Source organism: Sebastes umbrosus, chromosome 4 (assembly GCF_015220745.1).
Source record: "Sebastes umbrosus isolate fSebUmb1 chromosome 4, fSebUmb1.pri, whole genome shotgun sequence".
NCBI classification, from domain to species: Eukaryota; Metazoa; Chordata; class Actinopteri; order Perciformes; family Sebastidae; genus Sebastes; species Sebastes umbrosus.
The window spans coordinates 303602-330371 of NC_051272.1; the positions used below are offsets into that span (position 1 = coordinate 303602).

At 40.5% G+C, this 26770-nt stretch overlaps 2 protein-coding genes and 1 long non-coding RNA gene across 4 annotated transcripts; 2 read left to right on the top strand and 1 right to left on the bottom strand.

Moving 5' to 3' along the window:
- Positions 1 to 6344: 6344 nt before the first annotated feature.
- On the top strand, positions 6345 to 7585 carry tmem60 (transmembrane protein 60). The gene is made up of 2 exons (XM_037767116.1): positions 6345 to 6536; positions 6774 to 7585. Exon 2 carries the CDS (start codon positions 7009 to 7011, stop codon positions 7411 to 7413), a length of 405 nt encoding a protein of 134 aa, XP_037623044.1. The 5' UTR covers positions 6345 to 6536; positions 6774 to 7008; the 3' UTR covers positions 7414 to 7585.
- Positions 7586 to 8842: 1257 nt separating this feature from the next.
- On the top strand, positions 8843 to 9583 carry LOC119486768. Its single transcript, XR_005206584.1, has 2 exons — positions 8843 to 8917; positions 9282 to 9583. It is a non-coding gene; the product is annotated as an uncharacterized LOC119486768 (long non-coding RNA).
- On the bottom strand, positions 9406 to 23898 carry LOC119486766 (lysine-specific demethylase RSBN1L-like). 2 transcript variants are annotated; one of them, XM_037767115.1, is made up of 8 exons: positions 23286 to 23898; positions 21880 to 22005; positions 19584 to 20293; positions 13166 to 13303; positions 12909 to 13051; positions 12527 to 12694; positions 12294 to 12402; positions 9406 to 11937 (listed from the first exon to the last, which is right to left on the bottom strand). In XM_037767115.1, exons 1-8 carry the CDS (start codon positions 23863 to 23865, stop codon positions 10219 to 10221), a joined length of 3693 nt encoding a protein of 1230 aa, XP_037623043.1. In that variant the 5' UTR covers positions 23866 to 23898; the 3' UTR covers positions 9406 to 10218. The 2 variants fall into 2 exon arrangements, with proteins under 2 accessions (XP_037623043.1, XP_037623042.1); XM_037767114.1 differs by having other exon boundaries at positions 12294 to 12405.
- Between the last annotated feature and the right edge of the window lie 2872 nt (positions 23899 to 26770).

A 26770-nucleotide genomic window follows, 5' to 3' on the forward strand; every position in this document is an offset into this window, starting at 1 on the left:
ATTTAACCCTTTAACCCTTTAAGAGAAACATGTAATCCTTCAACTGAAGTTAAAATCACCAAACTTGGAGTTCTGAGGTTTTCAGACAGCATCAGTTTGTGACCTCTACTGAGGAGATGGCTGTTTCAGCCACCTTTTACATGGAAAAGTGACAGAAACTTAACATATTTATCATGGATTTGTTTTGTATTTGTGTATTTTGACCTCACAACACTTTTATATTTTCTGTTCACGCGTTGTCGTCTGCCTCTCGGCAGTAACACAGTAATGAGGTCTTCTGCTCTCTTTTCTACGACATCTTATGAACATGTGGACTGTTGGATTGTTTTTACTGTCGGCGGCGGTCGTAGAGGTCTAATGCAAACTTCTCTTCTTCGAGCAAACATCAGTGTGACAGTGTTTCCTGTATTCGCTGTGTACAGCCGGACTTTGAGGAATGACTGTTTCTTGTTTACATTTGATAAAGACGTGAACATTTTGACTGAATGTCGTCTCACACACTGTATTTTGCACCACCACTACCTTGTAAATAAAAATGCATTGTTGGTTTTTAGGACAGCTAGATAGTGTAAAGTGAGCTTTTACCTTTAAATGACTTGAGATTTTAATAAGGGCTTTTTTAACAGGATCTTTTTCCAAACGATGTTTTACCTCAAGCGTTTTGTACTTTACTTTTTTGACAATCTATGATGTCTACGGAGTTGTACTTTGTATTAATTTGTTATACTAGCCCAGTAAAAAAATAAATAAATTTGAATAGTATTTAAAAACATGGGTTATCGCCTTCTATTTTAAACAATCTATTTATTATAAATAGAATATTTGCCCTTAATAATACTGTCATGTTTATGAGTAGCCACACAGACTTCTAATGTGCTTGGTCATTAAGAAGAGAGGATCTACAGTCGCAGCTGGATTTAGTTTTACCGTTTAGTGGAGCTCCATTAATCCACCGATAATCAGAGCCGCAGCCAGGATCTTAGAAATACTGAGGTCATGAGTCCAAATCCCCCTAATGTACCTCCCCACCCCAGGAAACTCTGACCAGACACCAAAAACAGTTAGGACTTTTCATATTTTATATCTAAATTTAAATATTCCAAGTCTAAAAATACTGGAATCACCAAAAATATCCAACATGTGTATGCAGCAGCAGCAGCAGCAGCAGCATCAGTAACAGCAGCAACAACAGCAGCAGCAGCAGCAGCAGCAGCAGTAACAGTAACAGTAACAGTAACAGCAGCAGCAGCAGCAGCAGCAGCATCAGTAACAGCAGCAACAACAGCAGCAGCAGCAGCAGCAGCAGCAGTAACAGTAACAGTAACAGTAACAGCAGCAGCAGCAGCAGCAGCAGCAGCAACGGTCCAGGCTGTTTGTAGACGCCTGGAAGCGTCCCGAGGAAATCAAAATAAAAAGAAAAGAGAAAATACAAGCAGAGGGCTGCAGAGTCTCTGCAGAAACAGACACCTCCACACATTTCTACTGGGGCATTAGAGATGATTGAGAGGGATCATTTCTGTATCAGTCTAGTCCATTTTTTCAGACACTTTTCAGATATTTTTTTTCAGACTTTTTTCCCAGACATTTTTCAGATCTTTTTTTTCAGACTTTTTTTGTCCGACATTTTTTAGATATTTTTTTCAGAATTTTTTTGTCCGACACTTTTCAGATCTTTTTTTTCAGACTTTTGTTTTCGGACATTTTTTCAGACATTTTTTCAGACATTTTTTCAGACATTTTTTCAGACTTTTTTTTCAGACTTTTTTTGTCAGACATTTTTCAGATCTTTTTTTCGGATATTTTTTAAAGACATTTTTCAGATATTTTTTTTTTAGACTTTATTGTCCGACATTTTTCAGATATTTTTTTTCAGACATTTTTCAGATATTTTTTTTCAGTCTTTTTTTTCAGACATTTTTCAGATATTTTTTTTCAGACTTTTTTTTCAGACATTTTTCAGATCTTTTTTTCAGACTTTTTTTCAGATATTTTTTTTCAGACTTTTTTTGTCAGACATTTTTCAGATCTTTTTTTCGGATATTTTTTAAAGACATTTTTCAGACATTTTTCAGATCTTTTTTTCAGACTTTTTTTTCAGATCTTTTTTTTCGGACATTTTTTTCCAAACATTTTTCAGATCTTTTTTTCAGACTTTTTTTACTGACTTTTTTTGTCCGACATTTTTCAAATCTTTTTTTCAGACTTTTTTTGTCCGACAATTTTAGATCTTTTTTTTTCAGACTTTTTTTGTCTGACACTTTCAGATCTTTTTTTTCAGACTTTTTTTTCCAGACATTTTTCAGATCTTTTTTTTCAGATTTTTTTCAAACTTTTTTTTCAAACTTTTTTTGTCAGACATTTTTCATATCTTTTTTTCAGACTTTTTTTTCAGAAATTTTTCAGACGTTTTTGTCCGACATTTTTCAGATCTTTTTTTACTGACATTTTTTTCCAGACATTTTTCAGATCTTTTTTTCAGACTTTTTTTTCAGATTTATTTCAGATCTTTTTTTTCAGACTTTTTTTGTCCGACATTTTTTAGATCTTTTTTTCGGATATTTTTTTCAGACTTTTTTTGTCCGACATTTTTCAGATCTTTTTTTCAGACTTTTTTTGTCCAACATTTTTTAGATCTTTTTTTCAGACTTTTTTTGTCCGACATTTTTTAGATCTTTTTTTTTCAGACTTTTTTTGTCCGACACTTCAGATCTTTTTTTTTAGACTTTTTGTCAGACATCTTTTCAGACTTTTTTTTCAGACATTTTTCAGATCTTTTTTTTCAGATCTTTTTCAGATCTTTTTTTTCAGACTTTTTTTGTCAGACATTTTTCAGATCTTTTTTTCAGACTTTTTTTTCAGAAATTTTTCAGATCTTTTTTTTCAGACTTTTTTTGCCGACATTTTTTCAGACTTTTTTTCAGATCTTTTTCAGATCTTTTTTTTCAGACTTTTTTTTCAGACTTTTTTTGTCAGACATTTTTCAGATCTTTTTTTCAGATTTTTTGTCCGACATTTTTTAGATCTTTTTTTTTCAGACTTTTTTTGTCCGACACTTCAGATCTTTTTTTTCAGACTTTTTGTCAGACATCTTTTCAGACTTTTTTTTCAGACATTTTTCAGATCTTTTTCAGATCTTTTTTTTCAGACTTTTTTTGTCAGACATTTTTCAGATCTTTTTTTCAGACTTTTTTTTCAGAAATTTTTCAGATCTTTTTTTTCAGACTTTTTTTGCCGACATTTTTTCAGACTTTTTTCAGATCTTTTTCAGATCTTTTTTTTCAGACTTTTTTTTCAGACTTTTTTTGTCAGACATTTTTCAGATCTTTTTTTCAGATTTTTTGTCCGACATTTTTTAGATCTTTTTTTTTCAGACTTTTTTTGTCCAACACTTCAGATCTTTTTTTTCAGACTTTTTGTCAGACATCTTTTCAGACTTTTTTTGTCCAACATTTTTTAGATCTTTTTTTCAGACTTTTTTTGTCCGACATTTTTTAGATCTTTTTTTTTCAGACTTTTTTTGTCCGACACTTCAGATCTTTTTTTTCAGACTTTTTGTCAGACATCTTTTCAGACTTTTTTTTCAGACATTTTTCAGATCTTTTTTTTCAGATCTTTTTCAGATCTTTTTTTTCAGACTTTTTTTGTCAGACATTTTTCAGATCTTTTTTTCAGACTTTTTTTTCAGAAATTTTTCAGATCTTTTTTTTTCAGACTTTTTTTGCCGACATTTTTTCAGACTTTTTTTCAGATCTTTTTCAGATCTTTTTTTTCAGACTTTTTTTCAGACTTTTTTTGTCAGACATTTTTCAGATCTTTTTTTCAGATTTTTTGTCCGACATTTTTTAGATCTTTTTTTTTCAGACTTTTTTTGTCCGACACTTCAGATCTTTTTTTTCAGACGTTTTTGTCCGACATTTTTCAGATCTTTTTTTACTGACATTTTTTTCCAGACATTTTTCAGATCTTTTTTTCAGACTTTTTTTTCAGATTTATTTCAGATCTTTTTTTTCAGACTTTTTTTGTCCGACATTTTTTAGATCTTTTTTTCGGATATTTTTTTCAGACTTTTTTTGTCCGACATTTTTCAGATCTTTTTTTCAGACTTTTTTTGTCCAACATTTTTTAGATCTTTTTTTCAGACTTTTTTTGTCCGACATTTTTTAGATCTTTTTTTTTTCAGACTTTTTTTGTCCGACACTTCAGATCTTTTTTTTTTAGACTTTTTGTCAGACATCTTTTCAGACTTTTTTTTTCAGACATTTTTCAGATCTTTTTTTTCAGATCTTTTTCAGATCTTTTTTTTCAGACTTTTTTTGTCAGACATTTTTCAGATCTTTTTTTCAGACTTTTTTTTCAGAAATTTTTCAGATCTTTTTTTTCAGACTTTTTTTGCCGACATTTTTTCAGACTTTTTTTCAGATCTTTTTCAGATCTTTTTTTTCAGACTTTTTTTTTCAGACTTTTTTTGTCAGACATTTTTCAGATCTTTTTTTCAGATTTTTTGTCCGACATTTTTTAGATCTTTTTTTTTCAGACTTTTTTTGTCCGACACTTCAGATCTTTTTTTTCAGACTTTTTGTCAGACATCTTTTCAGACTTTTTTTTCAGACATTTTTCAGATCTTTTTTTTCAGATCTTTTTCAGATCTTTTTTTTCAGACTTTTTTTGTCAGACATTTTTCAGATCTTTTTTTCAGACTTTTTTTTCAGAAATTTTTCAGATCTTTTTTTTCAGACTTTTTTTGCCGACATTTTTTCAGACTTTTTTCAGATCTTTTTCAGATCTTTTTTTTCAGACTTTTTTTTCAGACTTTTTTTGTCAGACATTTTTCAGATCTTTTTTTCAGATTTTTTGTCCGACATTTTTTAGATCTTTTTTTTTCAGACTTTTTTTGTCCAACACTTCAGATCTTTTTTTTCAGACTTTTTGTCAGACATCTTTTCAGACTTTTTTTGTCCAACATTTTTTAGATCTTTTTTTCAGACTTTTTTTGTCCGACATTTTTTAGATCTTTTTTTTTCAGACTTTTTTTGTCCGACACTTCAGATCTTTTTTTTCAGACTTTTTGTCAGACATCTTTTCAGACTTTTTTTCAGACATTTTTCAGATCTTTTTTTTCAGATCTTTTTCAGATCTTTTTTTTCAGACTTTTTTTGTCAGACATTTTTCAGATCTTTTTTTCATACTTTTTTTTCAGAAATTTTTCAGATCTTTTTTTTCAGACTTTTTTTGACGACATTTTTTCAGACTTTTTTTCAGATCTTTTTCAGATCTTTTTTTTCAGACTTTTTTTCAGACTTTTTTTGTCAGACATTTTTCAGATCTTTTTTTCAGATTTTTTGTCCGACATTTTTTAGATCTTTTTTTTTCAGACTTTTTTTGTCCGACACTTCAGATCTTTTTTTTCAGACTTTTTGTCAGACATCTTTTCAGACTTTTTTTTCAGACATTTTTCAGATCTTTTTTTTCAGATCTTTTTCAGATCTTTTTTTTCAGACTTTTTTTGTCAGACATTTTTCAGATCTTTTTTTCAGACTTTTTTTTCAGAAATTTTTCAGATCTTTTTTTTCAGACTTTTTTTTCAGACTTTTTTTGTCAGACATTTTTCAGATCTTTTTTTCAGATTTTTTTTCAGAAATTTTTCAGATCTTTTTTTTCAGATTTTTTTTTTTCGACATTTTTTCAGACTTTTTTTTCAGACATTTATTGTCAGACATTTTTCAGATATTTTTTTCGGATATTTTTTAAAGACATTTTTCAGGTATTTTTTTTCAGTCTTTTTTCAGATTTTTTTTTCAGATCTTTTTCAGATATTTTTTTCAGACTTTTTTTTCAGACATTATTCAGACGTTTTTGTCCGACATTTATCAGATCTTTTTTTTCGGACATTTTTTTCCAGACATTTTTCAGATCTTTTTTTCAAACTTTTTTTTCAGAAATTTTTCAGATCTTTTTTTCAGACTTTTTTTGTCCAACATTTTTTAGATCTTTTTTTCAGACTTTTTTTGTCCGACACTTCTGATCTTTTTTTTCAGACTTTTTGTCAGACATCTTTTCAGACTTTTTTTTCAGACATTTTTCAGATCTTTTTCAGATCTTTTTTTTCAGACTTTTTTTGTCAGAAAAAAAAATGTCAGAAAAAAAAGATCTGATAAATGTCTGACAAAAACGTCTGAACAATTTCTGAAAAAGAAGTCTGAAAAAAAAGATCTGAATTCAGCTCACACATCAGCTGATAAAATCATGCTGTTGTTTTGAAAAAGGGGTACCGGAAGCCATGCAGTTATCTAATACAAAATAAAATACAAAGGGTTGATTATAATCATGCTTTTGTTTTGTAAAGCCCGACCGGAAACTTGGAGTTCCTTGCCGGGAATTGGTGGAGCTGAGCCGGAAGTAGCTAGCAGCTAGCAGCTAACAGCTAACTAGAGTTGCTCTGTGAGGCTCTGAGTTTAAACTACATCTTCTGTTTAAAGTGGAGACTTTAGTCTCGCAGGTGAAGACTTGAAGACAGGTTGAGTCTCCAGGTGAACTTGGTAAGAAGACATCTTTCTCTGAACAATGTTTTTATTTGTGTTTCACTCAGTAGTTCCAGCTAGCCGCTAGCCGCTAGCAGCTAGCCGCTAGCAGCTAGCCGCTAGCAGCTAGCCGCTAGCAGCTAGCCGCTAGCAGCTAGCAGCTAGCAGCTAGCAGCTAGCATCCAGCTAACACTCAACTCTTATTCCAGTTATTAACTAACTAAACCATCAGAGAACTGTTCTGTTGGTTTTCAGATCACTGTGTGAGTGTGTGAGTGTGTGTGTGTGTGTGTGTGTGTGTGTGTGTGTGTGTGTGAGAGAGAGTGTGTGTCACCTGGGCTGAAGTCCTCAGTCTCTCTGGCTGTAGGTGATACTGGTTCCGTGGCTGGTTCTGGTTCTGGTTCCGTGGCTGGTTCTGGTTCTGGTTCCGTGGCTGGTGCTGGTTCTGGTTCCGTGGCTGGTGCTGGTTCCGAGCCAGTCCTCTCTGTAGATGAAGATGTCCCTGGCCCAGCGGGTGCTCCTCTCCTGGATCTTCTCCCTGATCTTCCTCATCATGCTGGTCCTCAAGCTGGACGCTAAGATCCACTGGAACTGGTTCCTCATCTTCCTCCCCGTCTGGACTTTCGACACCATCCTCATCCTCATGCTGATAGTGAAGATGGCGGGGCGCTGCAAGCCGGACTTTGACCCCAGGGACGGCGAGCAGAGCCTGAAGAGGAGGCTGTGGTACCTGACGGCCCTGCTGCTGAAGCTGGCCTTCTGTGTGACGCTGTGCTCCCGCCTGGAGAGCCTCACGGAGATGTGGGTCAGCGTGGTGTGTGTCCCTCTGTGGGTGCTGCTGGGTGGGGCGCTGGTGGAGCTGGGCCACAGTGTGTTCCACTACAGGAGGGAATGAGCCAGAGGACTCTTTGAGACACGTAACACGGGGGACAAAAACTTCAAACATCTATCGCTTGGGATGAACCAATCTGATCCACCGGACTGGTATCCGGGCCGATACTGACCTTAAGTGGACCTGGTGTCGGTCGGACATGACGCTTCCACATTAAATACACTTTCTTTGACAATGTCGTTATAAAATTCACTGTGTGTGCTATAAGTTACAGTTAAATCACAGTGAGTTCTATATGGTGTGGTTTGCAGGTTTATGGGAGAAAAAGAGAACGAGTATCGGATCAGGAAGTGGTGTTTGAGTTTGTGTCATTCTGTGACATCATTGGATCCTTGTTCAAAAGGAAGATTGTACGTACACCAGTCCACACAGTTTGGCATCTCTAGAATAATTCCAGCCTTCACATTGTTTTGGCGTTCACATTACTGCCTTCTGGCTCGTCTTCAGGCTGCAGGATTTAATGAAATGTTTATTTGATATAAACTCGACCTGCATCAGATCAGCTTCACTAAATGTTGGTCTTCAATTCCCTTTTCTAGGGAGAGATCACACATACAGTATGTACACACAGACACAGTGACGTCTAATGAGGGATCCTTGTGACGCTGAAACTAGTCGTGTATTGACGGTATGAAATGATCTAATCTGCACTGTGTGCCACTGAGCCATATTATACCTGTTTATGAACTCACTGTTGAACGTGTACGTCACTATCTGATCATCTCTCTAAAGCAGTTAGAAACCTCACAATTTCAATATGTGATGATACACACATTACAATTATAAGTCAGTACTAGGGATGCACCGATACCAATACCAGTATCGTGTATCGGGTCCTCGTACTCGCAAAACGGCTCCGATACAACGGCACCGTTACCACTTTACAGCAGCGTGACGTTAACCTCTCGTCACCATCTTACGGGTCCTATCGCAGACGCTCACGCTTCACCTCGGGGCCGGGATCCCACCTCAGCCGGTGCGCGCCGGCCCTCACTTTCATTGCGCCACGAGGTTTTGCTTGCACCCTCTGACTGGCGCGTGCGCCAGACTCCTTGGTCCGTGTTTCAAGACGGGTCGAGCGGGTTGCAGACATCGCCACAGACCCCTGGCGCCTTTAACGTGGGCCGAGCCCTGATCTGGGGGCACAACGCGGTTGGGGCGCACTAAAAATAGTCCGCCCTGGTCGACAGTGGCACCGGGCCCCGTCCCTCCCCGGCGGTGAGAGAGAGCGCAGCAAGCACTTTGTCCACGTCCCCGGGAAACACCTTCACCCCGAGCCTTTCCAAGCCGACCTAGAGCCGGTGGCGGCGCACCGTCTCGTATGCGGGACTCCCCAGCCTCTCGTGTGTCGCTCACACCCTCCAGCTGGCTGTTAACGAGGGTCTTTAGACACAGAGAAGTACTCGTATCGGTACTCGGTATCGGAGAGTACCCAAATGTAAGTACTTGTACTCCGTCTGAAATAAAGTGGTATCGGTGCATCCCTAGTCAGTACCCATCACAGGATGTCCCTCTGCCACTGACGCGGATTGAATGTAAATCCTTAACTTCCTCTATCTATATATATATCTATATCTATATCTATATCTATATCTATATATATATATCTATATCTATATATAGATATCTATATATCTATATATAGATATATATCTATATAGATATATATATCTATATATCTATATATATATATATCTCTATATATATATATCTATATATCTATATATCGATCTATATATATATATCTATATATCTATATATATCTATATATCTATATATCTATATATCTATATATATCTATATATCTATATATCTATATATATATATATATATACATATACACATATACACCTACTGTTGTGGCACCAAAGTTCCCGGCAGTCGATCCACCGCTGCCATCGCCATCTCTGGACCCGAGCCGCTTTAGTAGCTAAAAAGACAAATACTGAAACCGTGATGATATGAAATGCCGGAGAGAAATTAACACTAAGTCAATATTTTTGAACCATTTATTGAGAGGTTCTCATCAGAGTATAAATCACACTACCAAGTCTTATCTTAGGAAATAAAATGTATTTACAACAAATTTTTCACATACATTGGTTTCAAATAAAAACAGACAGTAAATGATATAAATAAGTTCTATGGAAAATAAAACTTGTCTTACAAAAAATATATGCAATTTCTGTATACATTTTCTCACATTGGTGCTAATAACATCTATACTGTACAGTTTTGGTACATACAGTATCATTTACAGCCCTGTGTGAGTCAAACAACGTCCAGTCTGAAAACAACTAACTCGCTCCGATTCTGGAGTGTTAAAAACAACGAACCCCGTCGACTAAAGCAACACGAGGAGTTCAGCAGGAGCTCGGTGACCTGCTGCGATGTCCCTAACAGTGAACGTATTCCTATAGCAGAGAGTAAGGATGGTTGTTTTCAGATTGGCTAGTCCAGTACCTAAAATAGGTGCTTTAAGAGCGAAGCTAAGTAGTGCACAGGCACTGACACATGGGTCACATAACATTTTATATAGAGCCTACATACATTCGCTAACAAACGTGAAGTGAGCTACTTAGCTTACATTCTTAGGCACTGATAAAATACTTGGAGAGTGCATCCTCTTTTCACTACGTCACTGGAGTAATGTGGCTGTGTCGGTAAAGAAATGGAATGCACCCCGCTCATCAATTACAGATTAGAAAGACCAGCTGATGTCTGAAGGAAGGATGCATTTTCAAATACTTTAACAAAGCCTCGGCGTAAGTTGTACAGTAAAAAAAAGAAGACTAGACATCTAGACATTCATGTTAAGAAGTCTTTCTGTGTTTGGGGGGTGTGTGTTTTAAGGGGCTGTTTTAACGAGTGCTGCTGTGGCCGAGTGTCCTGTAGGGGGGGGGCAGGTTTTCCCTGCACCGTGTCCTTTACTTTGAGACCTTTAGAGGAAACAAGTGTCCGACTGTCAGGTCCGGGCTTAGAGGAAGAGCCTCGAGAGTCACTGTGATGGTGAGTCTTAGGTCGACTGTCTGTGAAGGAAAGGGCCAGAGTCTGGTGAGCCTCCATCGGCTTAAAGAGGTCAAAGGTGAAGAAAGTCCGTGGTGGTTTGTGTTCTGGTGGCGCCGGACCAGAGGCAGACTTCTTCCTCTCCTCTTTACTGTTGACGTCTTTATCCTTCTTTCCATCTTTCTTAATCTGAATGTTAGCAGGTTTGGGAGCGCCCGTCTTCCCGTCTTCTCTCCCCGACTTCGCCTGGACGCCCTGCGTACTCGGCGTGTGGCCCTCTTTGCCCTCCTTGTGCCCGCTCTTCTCCTTCTTCCCGTGCGAAGACTTGTGTTTATGTGAGCAGGCGTCTCGAGCCTCGTCTCTGTCCGGCCGTGAGTGAGACGCTGCCTGTGTGCCTCCCCTGTCCTTCTCGTGCTCCTTCTCTCTCTTGACGTGGGCTTGTGTTGTCTTTGAATCCCACTTCTCGTCTCTCTGTGCTGGCAGGGAAGTCTGGGAGGCTTTACTGCCCTCTCTCGACCGCTCCTCCTCCTCTTTTTTCCTCATCTGTGGCAATGGCTGCGATATACCCCCCTCTCTTCCCCCCTCTCTTCCTCCCTCGGCCTTCACCTTCTCCTGCTCTCTCACCCGGTCCTTCTCTCTATCCCTGTCTTTCACCCTATCCTTTTTATCCCTTTCCTTCTCTTTACTCCTATCCTTGTCCTTCTTCTCCTTCTCTTTAATCCTCTCCTTTTCATCTTTCTCTCTTTTTCCTTTCTCTTTTTCCTTTTTGATTTGTGGTGTGTTGTAAGTGCTCATTAAACTATCTTTAGTTTTCTCTTTTAGACTTTGACCTGGACCAGTCGTCTTCTGCTGCCTCTCTTCCTCCACATCGTTCTCCTTCTTTATCTGCTGTAGTGACTTTAAGGATGAACTGTCCACTCCTCCTTCCTCATGGCCCTTCTGCAGCGTCTGACATGTGTCTTCACCTCCATCTCCCCCTCCTTTACCTTCCTCCTTCTCATCTTCCTCAGCTTTAGTCTCCATTAGTGTGTGAGTGAGTACGCCTTCGTCTCTCTCCTTCTTGATGAAAGGTAGAGGCTGTGTTGTCGACAGCCCCTTCATCTCGACTCTGTTCTCTCGCTCTTCCTCCTTGAAAATCTGTGTCGGAGTTTGTGAGAGCAGCCCCTCCCCTCCCTCGGTGTCCTCATCCTCCAGCTTCCTCACCGTCTGTACAGCAGGCTCACACTCCTTCCTCTCAACCTCCTCATCTTCCTCCTCTTCTTCTTTGATATAAAGTGTTACTTCTCTAGGTGCACACTTCTCCTCCTCCGTCACCCCTTCCTCCTGCTTCTCTTCGTGTTGGTGATACTGTTTGAGTCGGATGTGCCAGGCCAGACTGCAGACAGCAGACACCGTTTTGAACTGGTGGACGACTCCTCTGGGAATGAAGTAGATGTCATCGTGGTAGAGTTGGATGCGGGCGTATCGGATCCCCTCCCTCCTCAGCTGGTTCAGCTTGGCGTCATCAATCCACTGAACACACTGTGGAGGCAACGACAGCAACACACGACATTCAGTAATCAGTTTTCTTCATCAATCCCTCAGTTAAATGAGCAGATGTTTTCATTACTGTAAGGTAAAAAGAAAAGAACAACCGAGTCTCGCCATGTATTGCTCAGGCTAACAGTATTATAATGAGGAATTCCTCTAATCTAATTAGATTACCAGGAGTTAACGCGGCATGTTAGAGGTCAAAGAGAGACTCTGGGTTTTCTGTTCTGCACTTGAAGCTGCATTATTTGACTTTTTTGGACACTTGGGGACAATACAATAAACTGTAAACACAATCTATTCACACCACTGTATCATACTAGGCACGATTAATAACTGGGACCCACCTGAGACAGCGGAGGTTCATGGAGGTCCAGCTGCAGCCTCATGACCACCTCTGGGAAATCTCCAGCATGGAAACACACGACATCTTTGGTGATCCGACCAGGAGCGTCACTTCTGCAACGCAAGACACAAAGTTCTGTTGACTGATCTCAGGTTGTATTCTATACAAAAGGTGTGTGTGTGTTTGTGTGTGTACTGTTCGTGATAAGGTAAAAAGACGTCACTGAGTACTCACTCCTCTCCACAGCGCACAGCCTTCAGCACACCTACAGCAGCAGTAGTTTGTCTCTCGAACCCCTGACCGATGTGGTCAGCGTGGGCTCTCGTCCGGTCCTCAAACAGCATCTCTCTGGGCTCACTGGCTCTGGGTAGATACTGCAGGTTCTTTATCTCATTGGTGGACCTGAAATACATTTATTCACAGCAGTCAGGATGTGTTCAGAGCATGGTTAAGTACCTGTATGTGACATGTGGAGTTGAGAGATAAGCTGAAGGTATTTCACTCGTTCTGCTACGTCAGCTTTCCTCCAAACTACTTCTTTTGAAGATGAGGATGCCGGTGAGACGATAACAGCTGTGCACCGGCAAACATTTACACACTTAATATGTGGACCCACCTTTTCCTTTTGAAGGGTGATTTTGGCATGTCTGCCATCGGGATCATCTGTTCTCCCGGTCTGACCCACATTATGGGGCCGTCGTCGCTCTCGGTGGGGCTCTGCAGCCGCAGACTGGAGAACGTTCCCCAGGGCAGAGTCCGCTGCAGAAACACAGGGTGAGAAACTCTAAGTTACATAACGAGCCATAGCCAGATGTTCACACGTCCACCGGCTGTAAGGGCGTGTACACATGTAGACATGACAAACACACTGACCTCCAGGAAGGGAGATTCCTCCAACATGCTGATGAACTCGGGGAAGTAGTCTCCAACCTCTTCGTCCACAGCACCGACCAGACTGACCTGCCGCATGGCCCCGGCACGGTACGTTCCCTGGGAATACGTCCGCTTCACCTGCAGGACGGACCACAGAGAAGACGGAGAAGACAGATCAGACCCTCACCCAGCAGCTGTCCAGATACGTTACTGCCAGCTGAGACGTTTTTAACACCTTTTATAGAACATGTCTGTCTAACAACTGAGATCAGCACCGTCAGTGTGTCCTTAACAGAAATGGTTTGACCTTTCCGGTGCACCTGCCTTTAATAAAGCACTCAATGAGGGTACCCTCAGCATCTGCTTGGTGGTCAACAGGACCTTAAAGACAATGATTTAAGTCTCTGGCGGATCTCCAAGACACTCAACAGTCACCAGGAGAAGCAAACGTCAACACACAACAGATAAAAGACGAGCTGTTGTTACTCTGATGGATAAAAGACCGACTGACAACACAATCAGACCTCTGGGTGACAGAGTCCCTCATCAGACATCAGGGGAAGGCTCTACTGAATAGAAGTCAACATTACAGCGTCCACTTCAACAGTGTGAGAGAAGCTTTCATGAAGCAGGACTGAAGCCTCAGAACAACCATAAACATGTATTATGTGTCAGAATCAGGCTGATCCAGCTCTGATCGTTGTGAAGCTGTAGTGTTTTCTTACTAAAAGATGAAGCTATCAAATGAACTGAATCCTTCACAGCTTCATTCAGAACATTGACATTGTTTTAAATCTGGTATTTCTGCAGAGGGGCAGATAAAGATCAGGCTACACGAATATCATTTCATATCATAATATTATACTGTTTGTAGAATTAGATTCCCGTGGTGGCTGTGTAGTAGTGATGGAGGTGTCAGTCGGGCAGGTTCAGGGACGCAAGACGGTAAAGATGTTAATGATAATGTGTCCACCACCGGCATACTCCAGTTATACTGTATTAAATAAGACATAACTTTATTCATCCTGATGGATGAGGAGTGCAAAAGATGATAAGTTTACATAGTAAATAAAATGAGAGGCTATATATCTATATATATCTATATATACACACACACTTATACAATAAATATAAACAGTCTATGTGATACATGTTGCACACAGAAAGCTGAGGTCATCTTATTGGTCTACCAGCTCACTTTATACAGTTTAATGTGCCTCCATCAGGACGGAGGTTTTACCTCCCCGGAGGAGGCACTAAAGACTACATGACGTATTGTTTCCCATCATTTATTGGCTTTTAAAGGAGCAGTGCGAAGGATCCGGCGGGATCTAGTGGTGAGGTGAGGAGAACCAGCTGAAGCCTCTCCTGTGCCGAGCGTGTTGGAGAGCTACGGTGGTACAGGTGTGAACACACTCAAGACACATTGAGATCAGATCTTTCAGACCATATTCAGACCACATTCAGAGGTGGTCTGGGCCTCATATGATCTCTTTCTTTCAGCAGTGTGTAGTGAATGTGTCCTGGACCACATTAAGGACCGCCTACTCATCTGATGTCCAGCTGGGATCCGCGGCGTCTCACTGTACCTTTCAGGTGAATAGAACGACAGACGTGAGCGCTGGTCTGCCTCGCAGCATGGAGACGGCCTCTGTGCTCTACTGTATCCTCTCGGTACAACTGTATTTTATTAAAATATATCTTGTTGGGCGCCGCAGTAGCTCACCTGGTAAAGTGGGCGTCCCATGTACCAAGGCTTAGTCCTTACCGCAGCGGCCCCAGGTTCGAATCATCCCCTCTCTCTCTCTCCCCCTTACAAAAAACTATCTCTGTCTCTGTCAAAATAAAGGAATAAAAGCCCCAAAAATTATCTTTAAAAAAAATATATATATCTTGTTTATAGGCTACATATCTACAGACTATCAGACTGGGAACAGGAAGGGCATTATTATCATACTGTCGGAGGTGAGTCGCTGTTTTTGTTACGCTGCTTTTCGCGGAGCACTACAAGATGATTCTGAGAACATCTGAGGAGAGAAATAGGCAACGTAACAGAATATTGATTCATATCTGATCAGCGCTGCCTAGTTTCACCGTTTGGTCGGAGTTGGTGATTGATTGACAGATGCCTCCGTTGAATGAACAGCCAATAGGAACGCTCTCTCTCTCTGAAACGACCTGTGATTGGTCAAAGTCTCCCGTCACGGGCTAGATGTTCTAAAGCCTGAAAACAGAGCCATGAGGAGGAGCAGGAGTCTAGTTTTCTCTCAGAACACTTCAATTACAATATGCTGAAAGGTTATTATGGGATGTCTGCCCAGTGATGCCTTTGCGCGGAACTGACACCCGACCGCCCGCCTGTTCTCTCTCCTCCCCGGCTCTCTGAAGCTCTGCACCCCTACAGGCTGTTGTCTGACAAAAGCAGCGGTGCCGGCGACGCAGAGGTCCCCGGAGACCGCCGGTACAATAACCTTTTATTTTGATGTTAATAAAATGTACCATAATTCAGGAATATGTAGAATATTACCACTGACATTCCTGTAATATTACGTCACAACGGCTGCTGTATCAGCCGTGTGTTTACTACGTGTTTATTAGCATATAGAGTGGGAAAGTGAGATCAGATCACAAGTAGTCACTGGAGACGCATTCTAATGCCAGGTGTGAACAGACGTACTTAGAGCTGTCCGTGTGTGATTCGATCACTGAGGACGCATGTTAATACCAGGTGTGAACAGGGCCTGTGATTCTCAAAGGGAGAGAGACCCCGCGGGCTCCGTGACACGTTGTCCACACGACCAGAACACTGTGAGCAAACTGAGCTGTGTTATTATAAAGTGAGTTATATTTCAGGCTCTTGAGACAAGATATGCATTAAAATACATGTAGATCCTGTATCCTTTACTTCCACATGGAAGCGTAGTGGCAGTAGAAACTCTCTTGATTTGGACACATCACGTCAGTCTGGCAGCGAACACAGTCATGAATCAGTCAGTCACAACTTGACGGGCACCGAACGCTGCTGCTGCTGAACCATCTCAGCACCGTCCGGATCATCTAGAGACGTTAAACCCAAACTGGCTAAATTAAGAAAATATGATCCAGATCCAGAGGGAGATCCAGAGAGAGACCCGGAGAGAGATCCAGAGAGAGATCCAGAGAGAGATCCAGAGGGAGATCCAGAGGAAGATCCAGAGGGAGATCCAGAGAGAGATCCCGAGGGAGATCCAGAGGGAGATCCAGAGAGAGATCCAGAGAGAGATCCCGAGGGAGATCCAGAGGGAGATCCAGAGAGAGATCCAGAGAGAGATCCCGAGGGAGATCCAGAGGGAGATCCAGAGGGAGATCCAGAGGGAGATCCAGAGGGAGATCCAGAGGGAGATCCAGAGAGAGATCCAGAGAGAGATCCAGAGGAAGATCCAGAGGGAGATCCAGAGAGAGATCCAGAGGGAGACCCAGAGAGAAATCCAGAGGGAGATCCAGAGAGAGATCCCGAGGGAGATCCAGAGGGAGATCCAGAGAGAGATCCAGAGGGAGATCCAGAGGGAGATCCAGAGGGAGATCCAGAGGGAGATCCAGAGAGAGATCCAGAGAGAGATCCAGAGGAAGATCCAGAGGGAGATCCAGAGAGAGATCCAGAGGGAGACCCAGAGAGAAATCCAGAGGGAGATCCAGAGAGAGATCCCGAGGGAGATCCAGAGGGAGATCCAGAGAGAGATCCAGAGGGAGACCCAGAGATAGATCCAGAGAGAGATCCAGAGGGAGATCCAGAGAGAGATCCCGAGGGAGATCCCGAGGGAGATCCAGAGAGAGATCCAGAGAGAGATCCAGAGAGAGACCTGGAGAGAGATCCAGAGGGAGATCCAGAGAGACCCAGAGAGAGATCCAGAGAGAGATCCAGAGAGAGACCCAGAGGGAGATCCAGAGGAAGATCCAGAGGAAGATCCAGAGAGAGATCCAGAGAGAGATCCAGAGAGAGATCCAGAGAGACCCAGAGAGAGATCCAGAGAGAGATCCAGAGAGAGACCCAGAGGGAGATCCAGAGAGAGATCCAGAGGGAGATCCAGAGAGAGATCCAGAGAGAGACCCAGAGAGAGATCCAGAGGGAGATCCAGAGAGAGATCCAGAGAGAGACCCAGAGAGAGATCCAGAGAGAGATCCAGAGAGAGACCCAGAGGGAGATCCAGAGAGAGATCCAGAGGGAGATCCAGAGAGAGATCCAGAGAGAGATCCAGAGAGAGACCCAGAGGGAGATCCAGAGAGAGATCCAGAGAGAGATCCAGAGAGAGATCCAGAGAGAGACCCAGAGGGAGATCCAGAGAGAGATCCAGAGGAAGACCTCGGGAACAATCTCTGTCCCAGTGAGGGATCTCTGGCTTGAATAATCTGACATTTTTTCGGACCTAAATTCATTCTGTCAATTTCTAAAAACAAAATTAGAATACAACCTGTGACGGAGGTATAGGGTGGAAATTATTTCTGAGTCTTTTTTTTAATTTAAGAAATATAATTTAACTAACTGCTGTCTCAGGGATTAGATCTTAATCACGTCTTATTTTATGGAAGATATAATAGATTTTCATTAATCATTAATAAATAAATTGAAAACCAGAAATGTGTGCCTCTTTATAAGAGTTGATATTAATATATTTTAATATATTTGGAACATGTGCAGGGAAGAAACACTGATGAAAGGTCCCATATCAGCTCATCTTCAGGTTCATACTTGTATTTTGTGTTTCTACTAGAACATGTTTACATGCTGTAAGGTTAAAAAAACACTTGATTTCTCTCATACTGTCTGTCTGAATATACCTGTATTCACTCTCTGTCTGAAACGCTCCGTTTTAGTGCATTTCAATGGAATTGCGTTGCTAAGCAACAGTTTGGGTCCATGTTTACTTCCTGTCAGCTGATGATATTTACATCCACTGTAACAGCAAATAAACTGGGACACTTTTAGAATGTTTATGTTTAAAACCGTGTAATGGTCTAAATATTGTATATTTGTGACATCACAAATGGACAGAAATCCTGACGGCTTGTTTCAAACGCACAATATCTGAATACGGGCTGTGTGTGTGTTTCTCCGTATATTGAGCGTTTTGATAGTTTAACAGTATTTACATATAGCACTTAAACCTGCTTTATAATATTAAAGACATGAAAATCTCACTTTTTACAATATGGGACCTTTAAAGTCTCACATGGAAAATATTAAATGCTTAATAAAAACATTTATCTGAGATTGAGCAGTCTGGTGTTCATTATTCATTTTCTGATCTATGCCTGTTACGTTAATGCCTATTTCTCTCCTCAGATGTTCTCAGAATCATCTCGTAGTGCACGGTTTGGCTGTAAGATGAGAAAACATGTTGAGATCAGTTGAGGAAACACCAAGCACCGCCCACCAGCCGGAGCACACTCTCTCATGTTACAGCTAAACCGTGCACTACAAGATGATTCTGAGAACATGTGAGGAGAGAAACAGAACGCAACAGAATATTGATTCATATTTGATCAGCGCTGCCTAGTTTGACCGTTTGGTCGGAGTTGGTGATTGATTGACAGCTGCCTCCGTTGAGTGAACAGCCAATAGGAACGCTCTCTCTCTCTGAAATGACCTGTGATTGGTCAAAGTCTCCCGTCACGGGCTAGATGTTCTAAAGCCTGAAAACAGAGCCATGAGGAGGAGCAGAAGTCTGGTTCTCTCTCAGAACACTTGAATTACAATATGATGAAAGGTTATTATGGGATTTTTACCCAATGATGCCAAAAATATTCTGCAGGTTTAACTTGAAAAACTTGAACAAATCAAGTGCAGTTATCAACTACTAGTAGATTCTATAAATGAGTTCAATGTAATGAGAATTTCAAAGAGGAGTGCAACGGCAAATTGACATATTTATATGGCTCGGTAACCTCAGTCTGATACCGGTGGGATCCATCTCTAGCCGTTAGCTTTACGAAGCATATAATATCCGTTTTGAACTCATAGATAATTAAACTTTCTTCAGTAGTATCTTCAGAGGCTGACATGAAAGCACAGCTCCAACTGAAGGTGCTATAATCCCCATCGAGCAGGAAACCATTATGTTAAGTGACAAACAATGTGACATACACCATTAAGACTCACTGCTCCACAAGACAACCTGAAACACTCTGAACACACGAAGAAAGATGACTAGAGGAAGAGTGAGGAGCTCTATCCATCAACAGCCTGGACAAAGACTGACACACAGAACACAAGAGAAGCTGCTGATGTCTTCAGCTTCAGTTGAGTCTGTCCTGCTCACACCTCCAGATTACAAACGGACACTTCACAGTATCAAAGTGGACGAGTCAGATTCAGCGTCCTCTTACACACAGAACCTCCAAACTAAAGAGAGGACAGTAATACTAAAAACTACAATCTTACCTGAGAGTAGAAGTTGACCATGGTCGTCGTCTCGATGTCCTTCTTCCCGAGCACCTCCATCTTTACCGGCGCGCTGGGGAACTTGTAGGAGAAGTAATCCAGGAAGTCTGGGAGGTAGGACGCCGCTCCGTGGATGATTCCCATCACAAAACCCGCAGCCTGGGCCTCGTCCTCACTGAACGACAGGGTCACAAACTCCTGGGCGAAACGCTGCATCTCAGCCGCAGACAGACCGGAGAGCTGCTCGGTGTAGGCGTGCGCCACAGACGCCCCCCCGTTGGCCTGCTGCTCGATGTGGATCAGACGGCCGAACTCCAGACCCGACAGGCCCGGTGCCGGGGTGCAGTGGAACGGGGAGCTGTAGCCGAGCCGGTCCCTGACCATGGAGGAGATGGAGGAGATGGAGGCGGCGGTGGTGGCAGTGAAGGGAGGATCCTGGTGGTGTTGTGGTGCTGTGAGGTTGGCGGTGGTGTGGAGGAGACCGCTGCTGCTGTTGATGCTGTTGTTGTTCCCATTAATTCGACTGAGGAACTCGGGCGGACCCAGAGTCACTCCAGAACACACCGTCTGGCATGAGCGGTGATACATTTTGGGTCTGCTGTGCCTCTCCTTCACCCTCTCGCCATCTTTGTGCTTCTTTTTCTTCTTCTTCTTGAGTTTCTTCAGCAGGAGGTCTTCCTCAGAACCGGCTTTGGGCTTCTCCTTCGACTCTATAAAGGACGGTAAGACATTTTACAATGAGAACAACGCTGTGCATCATTTGATATACTTGAGATTACGCATGACAGCTTAGCGTAAAAGTAAAGACATTTGTTGAACTAGGTTATGTTTTAATGTGACTCTATATTAATGTATGGCTTGTGTTTGTAATTTACATGAACTATAAATCAGGGCTGTCAAAGTGAACGCGATAATAACACGTTAATGCAAATTTCATTAACGCAACTTGCGATTTGTAGGTTGTAGCGGCTCAGTTTTAAAGCTAGAGTGAAGATACTAATATATAAAACTATAAACCTGATGAATCCATCGGTACCAACAATGTCAGACTAGCTGGTAGTGAAGGAGGATAAATAACGCTCCAAACTGACACTAAATGTTAGAGAGGAAAAACTGTCATGTCCATGTTCAAAGGGGTCCCTTGACCTCTGACCTCCAGATCAGTGAATGTAAATGGGTTCTATGGGTACCCACGAGTCTCCCCTTTACAGACATGCACACTTTATGATCATCACATGCAGTTTGGGGCAAGTCATAGTCAAGTCAGCACACTGACACACTGACAGCTGTTGTTGCCTGTTGGGCTGCAGTTTGCCATGTTATGATTGGAGCATATTGTTTTATGCTAAATGCAGTACCTGTGAGGGTTTCTGGATAATATCTGTCATTGATCTGTGTTGTTCATTGATTTACAATAATAAATATATACATACATTTACATAAAGCAGCATATTAGTCCACTCCCATGTTGATAAGAGGATTAAATACTGGACTAATCTCCCTTTAAGGTTCATTTAGAACAGATGAAAGGTCCCATATCAGCTCATTTTCAGGTTCATATTTGTATTTTGTGTTTCTACTAGAACATGTTTACATGCTATAATGTTTAAAAAAAAACTTTATTTTCCTCATTCTGTCTGTCTGAATAAACCTGTATTCACTCTCTGTCTGAAACGCTCCGTTTTAGTGAATTTCAACAGAATTGCGTTGCTAGGCAACAGTTTGGGTCCATGTTTACTTCCTGTCAGCTGATGTTATTTACATCCACTGCAACAGCAAATAAACTGGGACACTTTTAGAATGTTTACGTTTAAAACTGTGTAATGGTCTAAATATTGTATATTTGTGACATCACAAATGGACAGAAATCCTGACGGCTTGTTTCAAACGCACAATATCTGAATACGGGCTGTGTGTGTATTTCTCAGTATATTGAGCGTTTTGATAGTTTAACAGTATTTATATAGAACTTAAACCTGCTTTATAATATAAAAGACATGAAAATCTCACTTTTTACAATATGGGACCTTTAAAAGATGTGCGATTAGTTAGCGATTAATCGTGATTAACTATTTTAATGGATTGACAGCCCTGATATAAATGTTTGCCAGTTTCTTCATTATTTCTTTCAAAATTCTGACATATTGTTATTAATCAGATATTTAATGATATTGGTCTCATGTTCTGCCGCCACACCTCCGACACCAACATATCGAACAGACTCATGAAAATCAAAGTTACACCAAAATAATGAGAAATGTGTTTTCATCCCAGCTGATGAACATGTCCTCTGTACCTTTCTGAGGAGGAATCACGTCTCCGTTCTCTCTGGAGATGTCATGAACAGGTGGCAGTTTATGATTCTTCCACTCTTTGCTCTTCTCCTTCTTCTTCTCTCGTTCTTTCTCCTTCACATGATGATCTGAGAGGAGAAGAGGAGATACAGAGAGCTGCTTCATCCATCACACTGACCAACAAACTTCTGGATCCATCACACTGACCAACACACATCTTCATCATCACACTGACCAACACACATCTTCATCATCACACTGACCAACACACATCTGGATCCATCACACTGACCAACACACATCTTCATCATCACACTGACCAACACACTTCTGGATCCATCACACTGACCAACACACATCTTCATCATCACACTGACCAACACACATCTGGATCCATCACACTGACCAACACACATCTTCATCATCACACTGACCAACACACATCTTCATCATCACACTGACCAACACACATCTGGATCCATCACACTGACCAACACACATCTTCATCATCACACTGACCAACACACTTCTGGATCCATCACACTGACCAACACACATCTTCATCATCACACTTACCAACACACATCTTCATCATCACACTAACCAACACACATCTTCATCATCACACTGACCAACACACATCTGGATCCATCACACTAACCAACACACATCTTCATCATCACACTGACCAACACACATCTGGATCCATCACACTTACCAACACACATCTTCATCATCACACTAACCAACACACATCTTCATCATCACACTGACCAACACACATCTGGATCCATCACACTTACCAACACACATCTTCATCATCACACTGACCAACACACATCTGGATCCATCACACTGACCAACACACATCTTCATCATCACACTGACCAACACACATCTTCATCATCACACTGACCAACACACATCTTCATCATCACACTGACCAACACACATCTTCATCATCACACTGACCAACACACATCTTCATCATCACACTGACCAACACACATCTTCATCATCACACTGACCAACACACATCTCCACGTGTGTGTTTATATATATAATCTCATCTGGGCCTAATAACTCCTGATAATAATAATAATAATAACTGCTGGGCCTGAGCTGGAGGATGTTATGTAATAATGTATTAAATCATGTTATAGCTGTGTGTTATTAGTGATGGATGGAGGAGGTTATGTAATAATAGCAGTATAGATGTTATTAGTGATGGATGGAGGAGGTTATGTAATAATAGCAGTATAGATGTTATTAGTGATGGATGGAGGAGGTTATGTAATAATAGCAGTATAGATGTTATTAGTGATGGAGTAGAGGAGGTGTAGCTGAGCAGCAGGCTGTGTGTGTGCGTGTGTGTGTGCGTGTGTGTGTGTATGTCTCGGTCCTATACCTCCCGGTCCCGGTACCGTCTTCAGGTCTCCGTTCTCGGTCTCGGTCTCGGTGTCGGTGTTCGTATCGTAGTTCGCGGTGATCCGCCGCTCCGCTTCGCCGCCGCTCCGCGTCGCTTCACCGCTTCGCTCCTTGTGTCGTTTCTCTTTCGCCCTCTTCGCTTTGTGAGGCGACGCGAGGAAGTTGCTGATTTTGAAGATCTTACGGGCTGGAGTCGGTGGAGTCGGTGTAGTCCCGGTGGTTCCGGTGGTCCCGGTGGAGAGGCTCGGCTTGGCCGGGCCGAAACTCCATTTGGCTGGCGTCCCGTAACTCTGCTTGCCGTTGTGTTTCTGTTTGTCCGCTGCGCACACGCACAGCTCTCCGTTCAGCCTCCCGGGCTGCAGGCTCTTCAGGCTCTTCAGGCTCTTCAGGCTCTTCTCCTCCAGCCGGGGCTTCTTGCTGGGAGGCGGCAGGAGGTCGCTGGGGGCCTGCGGGCGGCTCTCCGGTGGTCGTTTGGAGAGCAGAGCGTCTTTAGAGGGCTCTTTAGAGGGATCTGTTCTGCTGCTCGCTGCTGGCTGCATGCAGTCCACGGCCTCCGCCATCTTGGAAGTTTCTATTTTTTACCGTCAGACGTAACGAGAGACAGAGGGGGCGGGGCTTAACGCTATACGTCATCACGCAACGTAGGAGCGAGAGCCAGACGGGGCGGGGCTTAACGTGCTACGTCATCACGCAACAGAGGAGAGAGCCAGCCGGGGGCGGGGCTTAACGTGCTACGTCATCACGCAATGGAGGAGAGAGCCAGCCGGGGGCGGGGCTTAACGCGCTACGTCATCACGCAATGTAGGAGAGAGAGGCGTCTGTTTACAGCTACATCCATGGTTTACAGCCTGCAGGAACACAAACACACTATATATACTTATACACTTATATATGTCTATGTGCAGGATTATAAACACCATAAACATATACACTTATATATATCTATATGATATATACGTATATATGTCTATGTGCAGGACCAGAAACACTATAAACATTATAAACATATATGTTTATATACATATATATATACGTATATATATACATATATACGTATATATATACAAATATACTTATATATATACATATATAAATATATTTGTATAAGTATATATATATACATATATACGTATATAAGTATATATGTATGTATACGTATATATGTATATACGTATATATGTATATAAACATATATATGTATATATACGTATATACGTATATATATGTTTATATACAATATACGTATATATACATATATACGTATATATGTATATATACGTATATATGATATATATGATATATACGTATATATTACTATGTGCAGGACCATAGACATATTATATACGTATATATGTCTATATGATATGTCTGTATATATGTCTATGTGCAGGACTATAAACACTATAAACAGAATATAAAGATACTGATTTTATAACATATTTCACCATGATTCATAACTTAAAACTCTAAAATTATAAATTGACTAAAACTGTTAAATTGTTTAGACATTATACATTTATTCCAATTGTTTAACAATGGATGTTTTTGTTTGTTTGTTATTATTCATCTTTTCATTTTCTTACATTTCATTTGTTGTATAGTATTTTTATATTGTAAAATATTTTTGCAGAATTGTAATGAAAAATCTGAACATTCAAATATATTGTATTGAACTTTTGAAATAAAGTATTAACATATATATATATATATATATATATATATATATGAATTCCTCAATTATTATGTAGACTTTCTTAGCACATTACATGATGCAGGGCTTTATATTGTTTTAAAACAATGTAAACATTATAAATACAGACATTATTATGAGCATATAAAGTCTTATTGATACTTCTAAAGAATATAATCAGTATTAATAACTGTATTATTCCTCCTACAGTCTGTAATGTCTCAAGTCTGACACATTCTATGATGCAGTTCCTCCCTGTGACCACTGGAGGACATTAAAACTCCTGATTTTCAATACACAGGTCAAGTTAGCAACAGCACATTTTTATTTGTATTTATTTATTTATTTATTTATTTACCAGTTGGTAAACCTGAATAAAGTATATATTTTAAAGCATCATCAGTTGCTGAGTCTCCCTCTGTGTTGACGATAGGAGATGTTGATCTGTGTATTATAAATCACAAGTGTTTGCTGCCCTCTAGTGGCGACAGCGAGGAACTGATCAATTAGTCAAAGTGACGTCATTTTAGACATTATAGCATAACTCACACTTCCGGTTACACATTTCAAAATAAAACTTTCATCATACACAGAGATGTAGTTACTCGTGGTCACCGCAGGAGGGCAGTGTAAGGTCATGGTAATGATTGACCATAAACATTAATAACATGACAAATAAACGATATTTAGTGTTATTATTTAAAGTTACACAGAGTATTTTTTAGAGATTATTTTGTACACATAAAGGAAATAAAACACAACATCCCAATAGTGTTTTCATTTATAATTCCCATATTGTGTTGACAAGAAGATGCAAAGGATTAACAATAAATCTGCTGTTTACATGATGCAGGGCATTATATTGTTTTATAACAAAGTATACCTTATAAATACAGGCATTATTATGAAAATATAATGTCTTATTGATACCTCTAAAGAATATAATCAGTATTGATAACTGTATTATTCCTCCTACAGTCTGTAATGTCTCTAGTGACTCATTCTATGATGCAGTTCCTCCCTGTGACCACTGGAGCACATTAAAACTCCTGATTTAAATACACAGGTCAAGTTAGCAACAGCACATTTGTATTTACCAGTTGTTTAACCTGAATAACACATTTTATTTAAAAATATGAATACTAAGTTTAATAATTTAACAACAAAGCAAAGCTTTTTAAAGCTCATCGCGTTCTAAAATAATTTTTATAAACCTGATTTGCAGATGCCTACATTAGAACGTCTTACTAAAGACAGCTGGTACATTACAAACATGTTTGAATAGATTCATAATTTAATGATCCTCATTAAACTAGTTTAGATGTTCATAAAATTTGTGCACAGTGTTTGTGTGATAATATTGTTCAATTTCCATATGTGACAACAAAGCAAATAATATATATATATATATATACACACATTAAAGTCTTCATAGAGGTAGTTGCAGTAGTTGTAAATGTATATAATGAATTAGTAATCTGAGATATTTCTTGATAACGTCACTAGGTGGGGTCTGTTGATGAGGATAGTTACCATCAGCTGTACTGATGAACTGACCCTCCAGCTGTCTGTCTGCTTCTCAGAGCTCCTGCAGATCACAGTCACACATGTTGGGAGGTGTCAGTTGAAAACATTCTCATCTCTATTGCACAACGAGACGTAGTCAGTCACTAATTCTACTACATCCACGATCCAACTATCATTCAGTTCATGTCAACATTATGTGATTAAAAGTTCAATAAAAACCTTAAACGCCGTCTTTCATGACACACTAA

Excerpts from the sequence above, each read along its gene's own strand:
- tmem60 (XM_037767116.1), top strand. The coding sequence starts at position 7,009 with ATGAAGATGTCCCTGGCCCAGCGGGTGCTCCTCTCCTGGATCTTCTCC.
- LOC119486766 (XM_037767114.1), bottom strand. The coding sequence starts at position 23,865 with ATGGCGGAGGCCGTGGACTGCATGCAGCCAGCAGCGAGCAGCAGAACA. Across the intron at positions 13,304-19,583 it reads TGGTCAACTTCTACTCTCAG|GTGAAGCGGACGTATTCCCA; the intron begins GTAAGATTGTAG and ends TCCGTCCTGCAG. Across the intron at positions 12,406-12,526 it reads GCTGTGCGCTGTGGAGAGGA|AAGTGACGCTCCTGGTCGGA; the intron begins GTGAGTACTCAG and ends CTTGCGTTGCAG.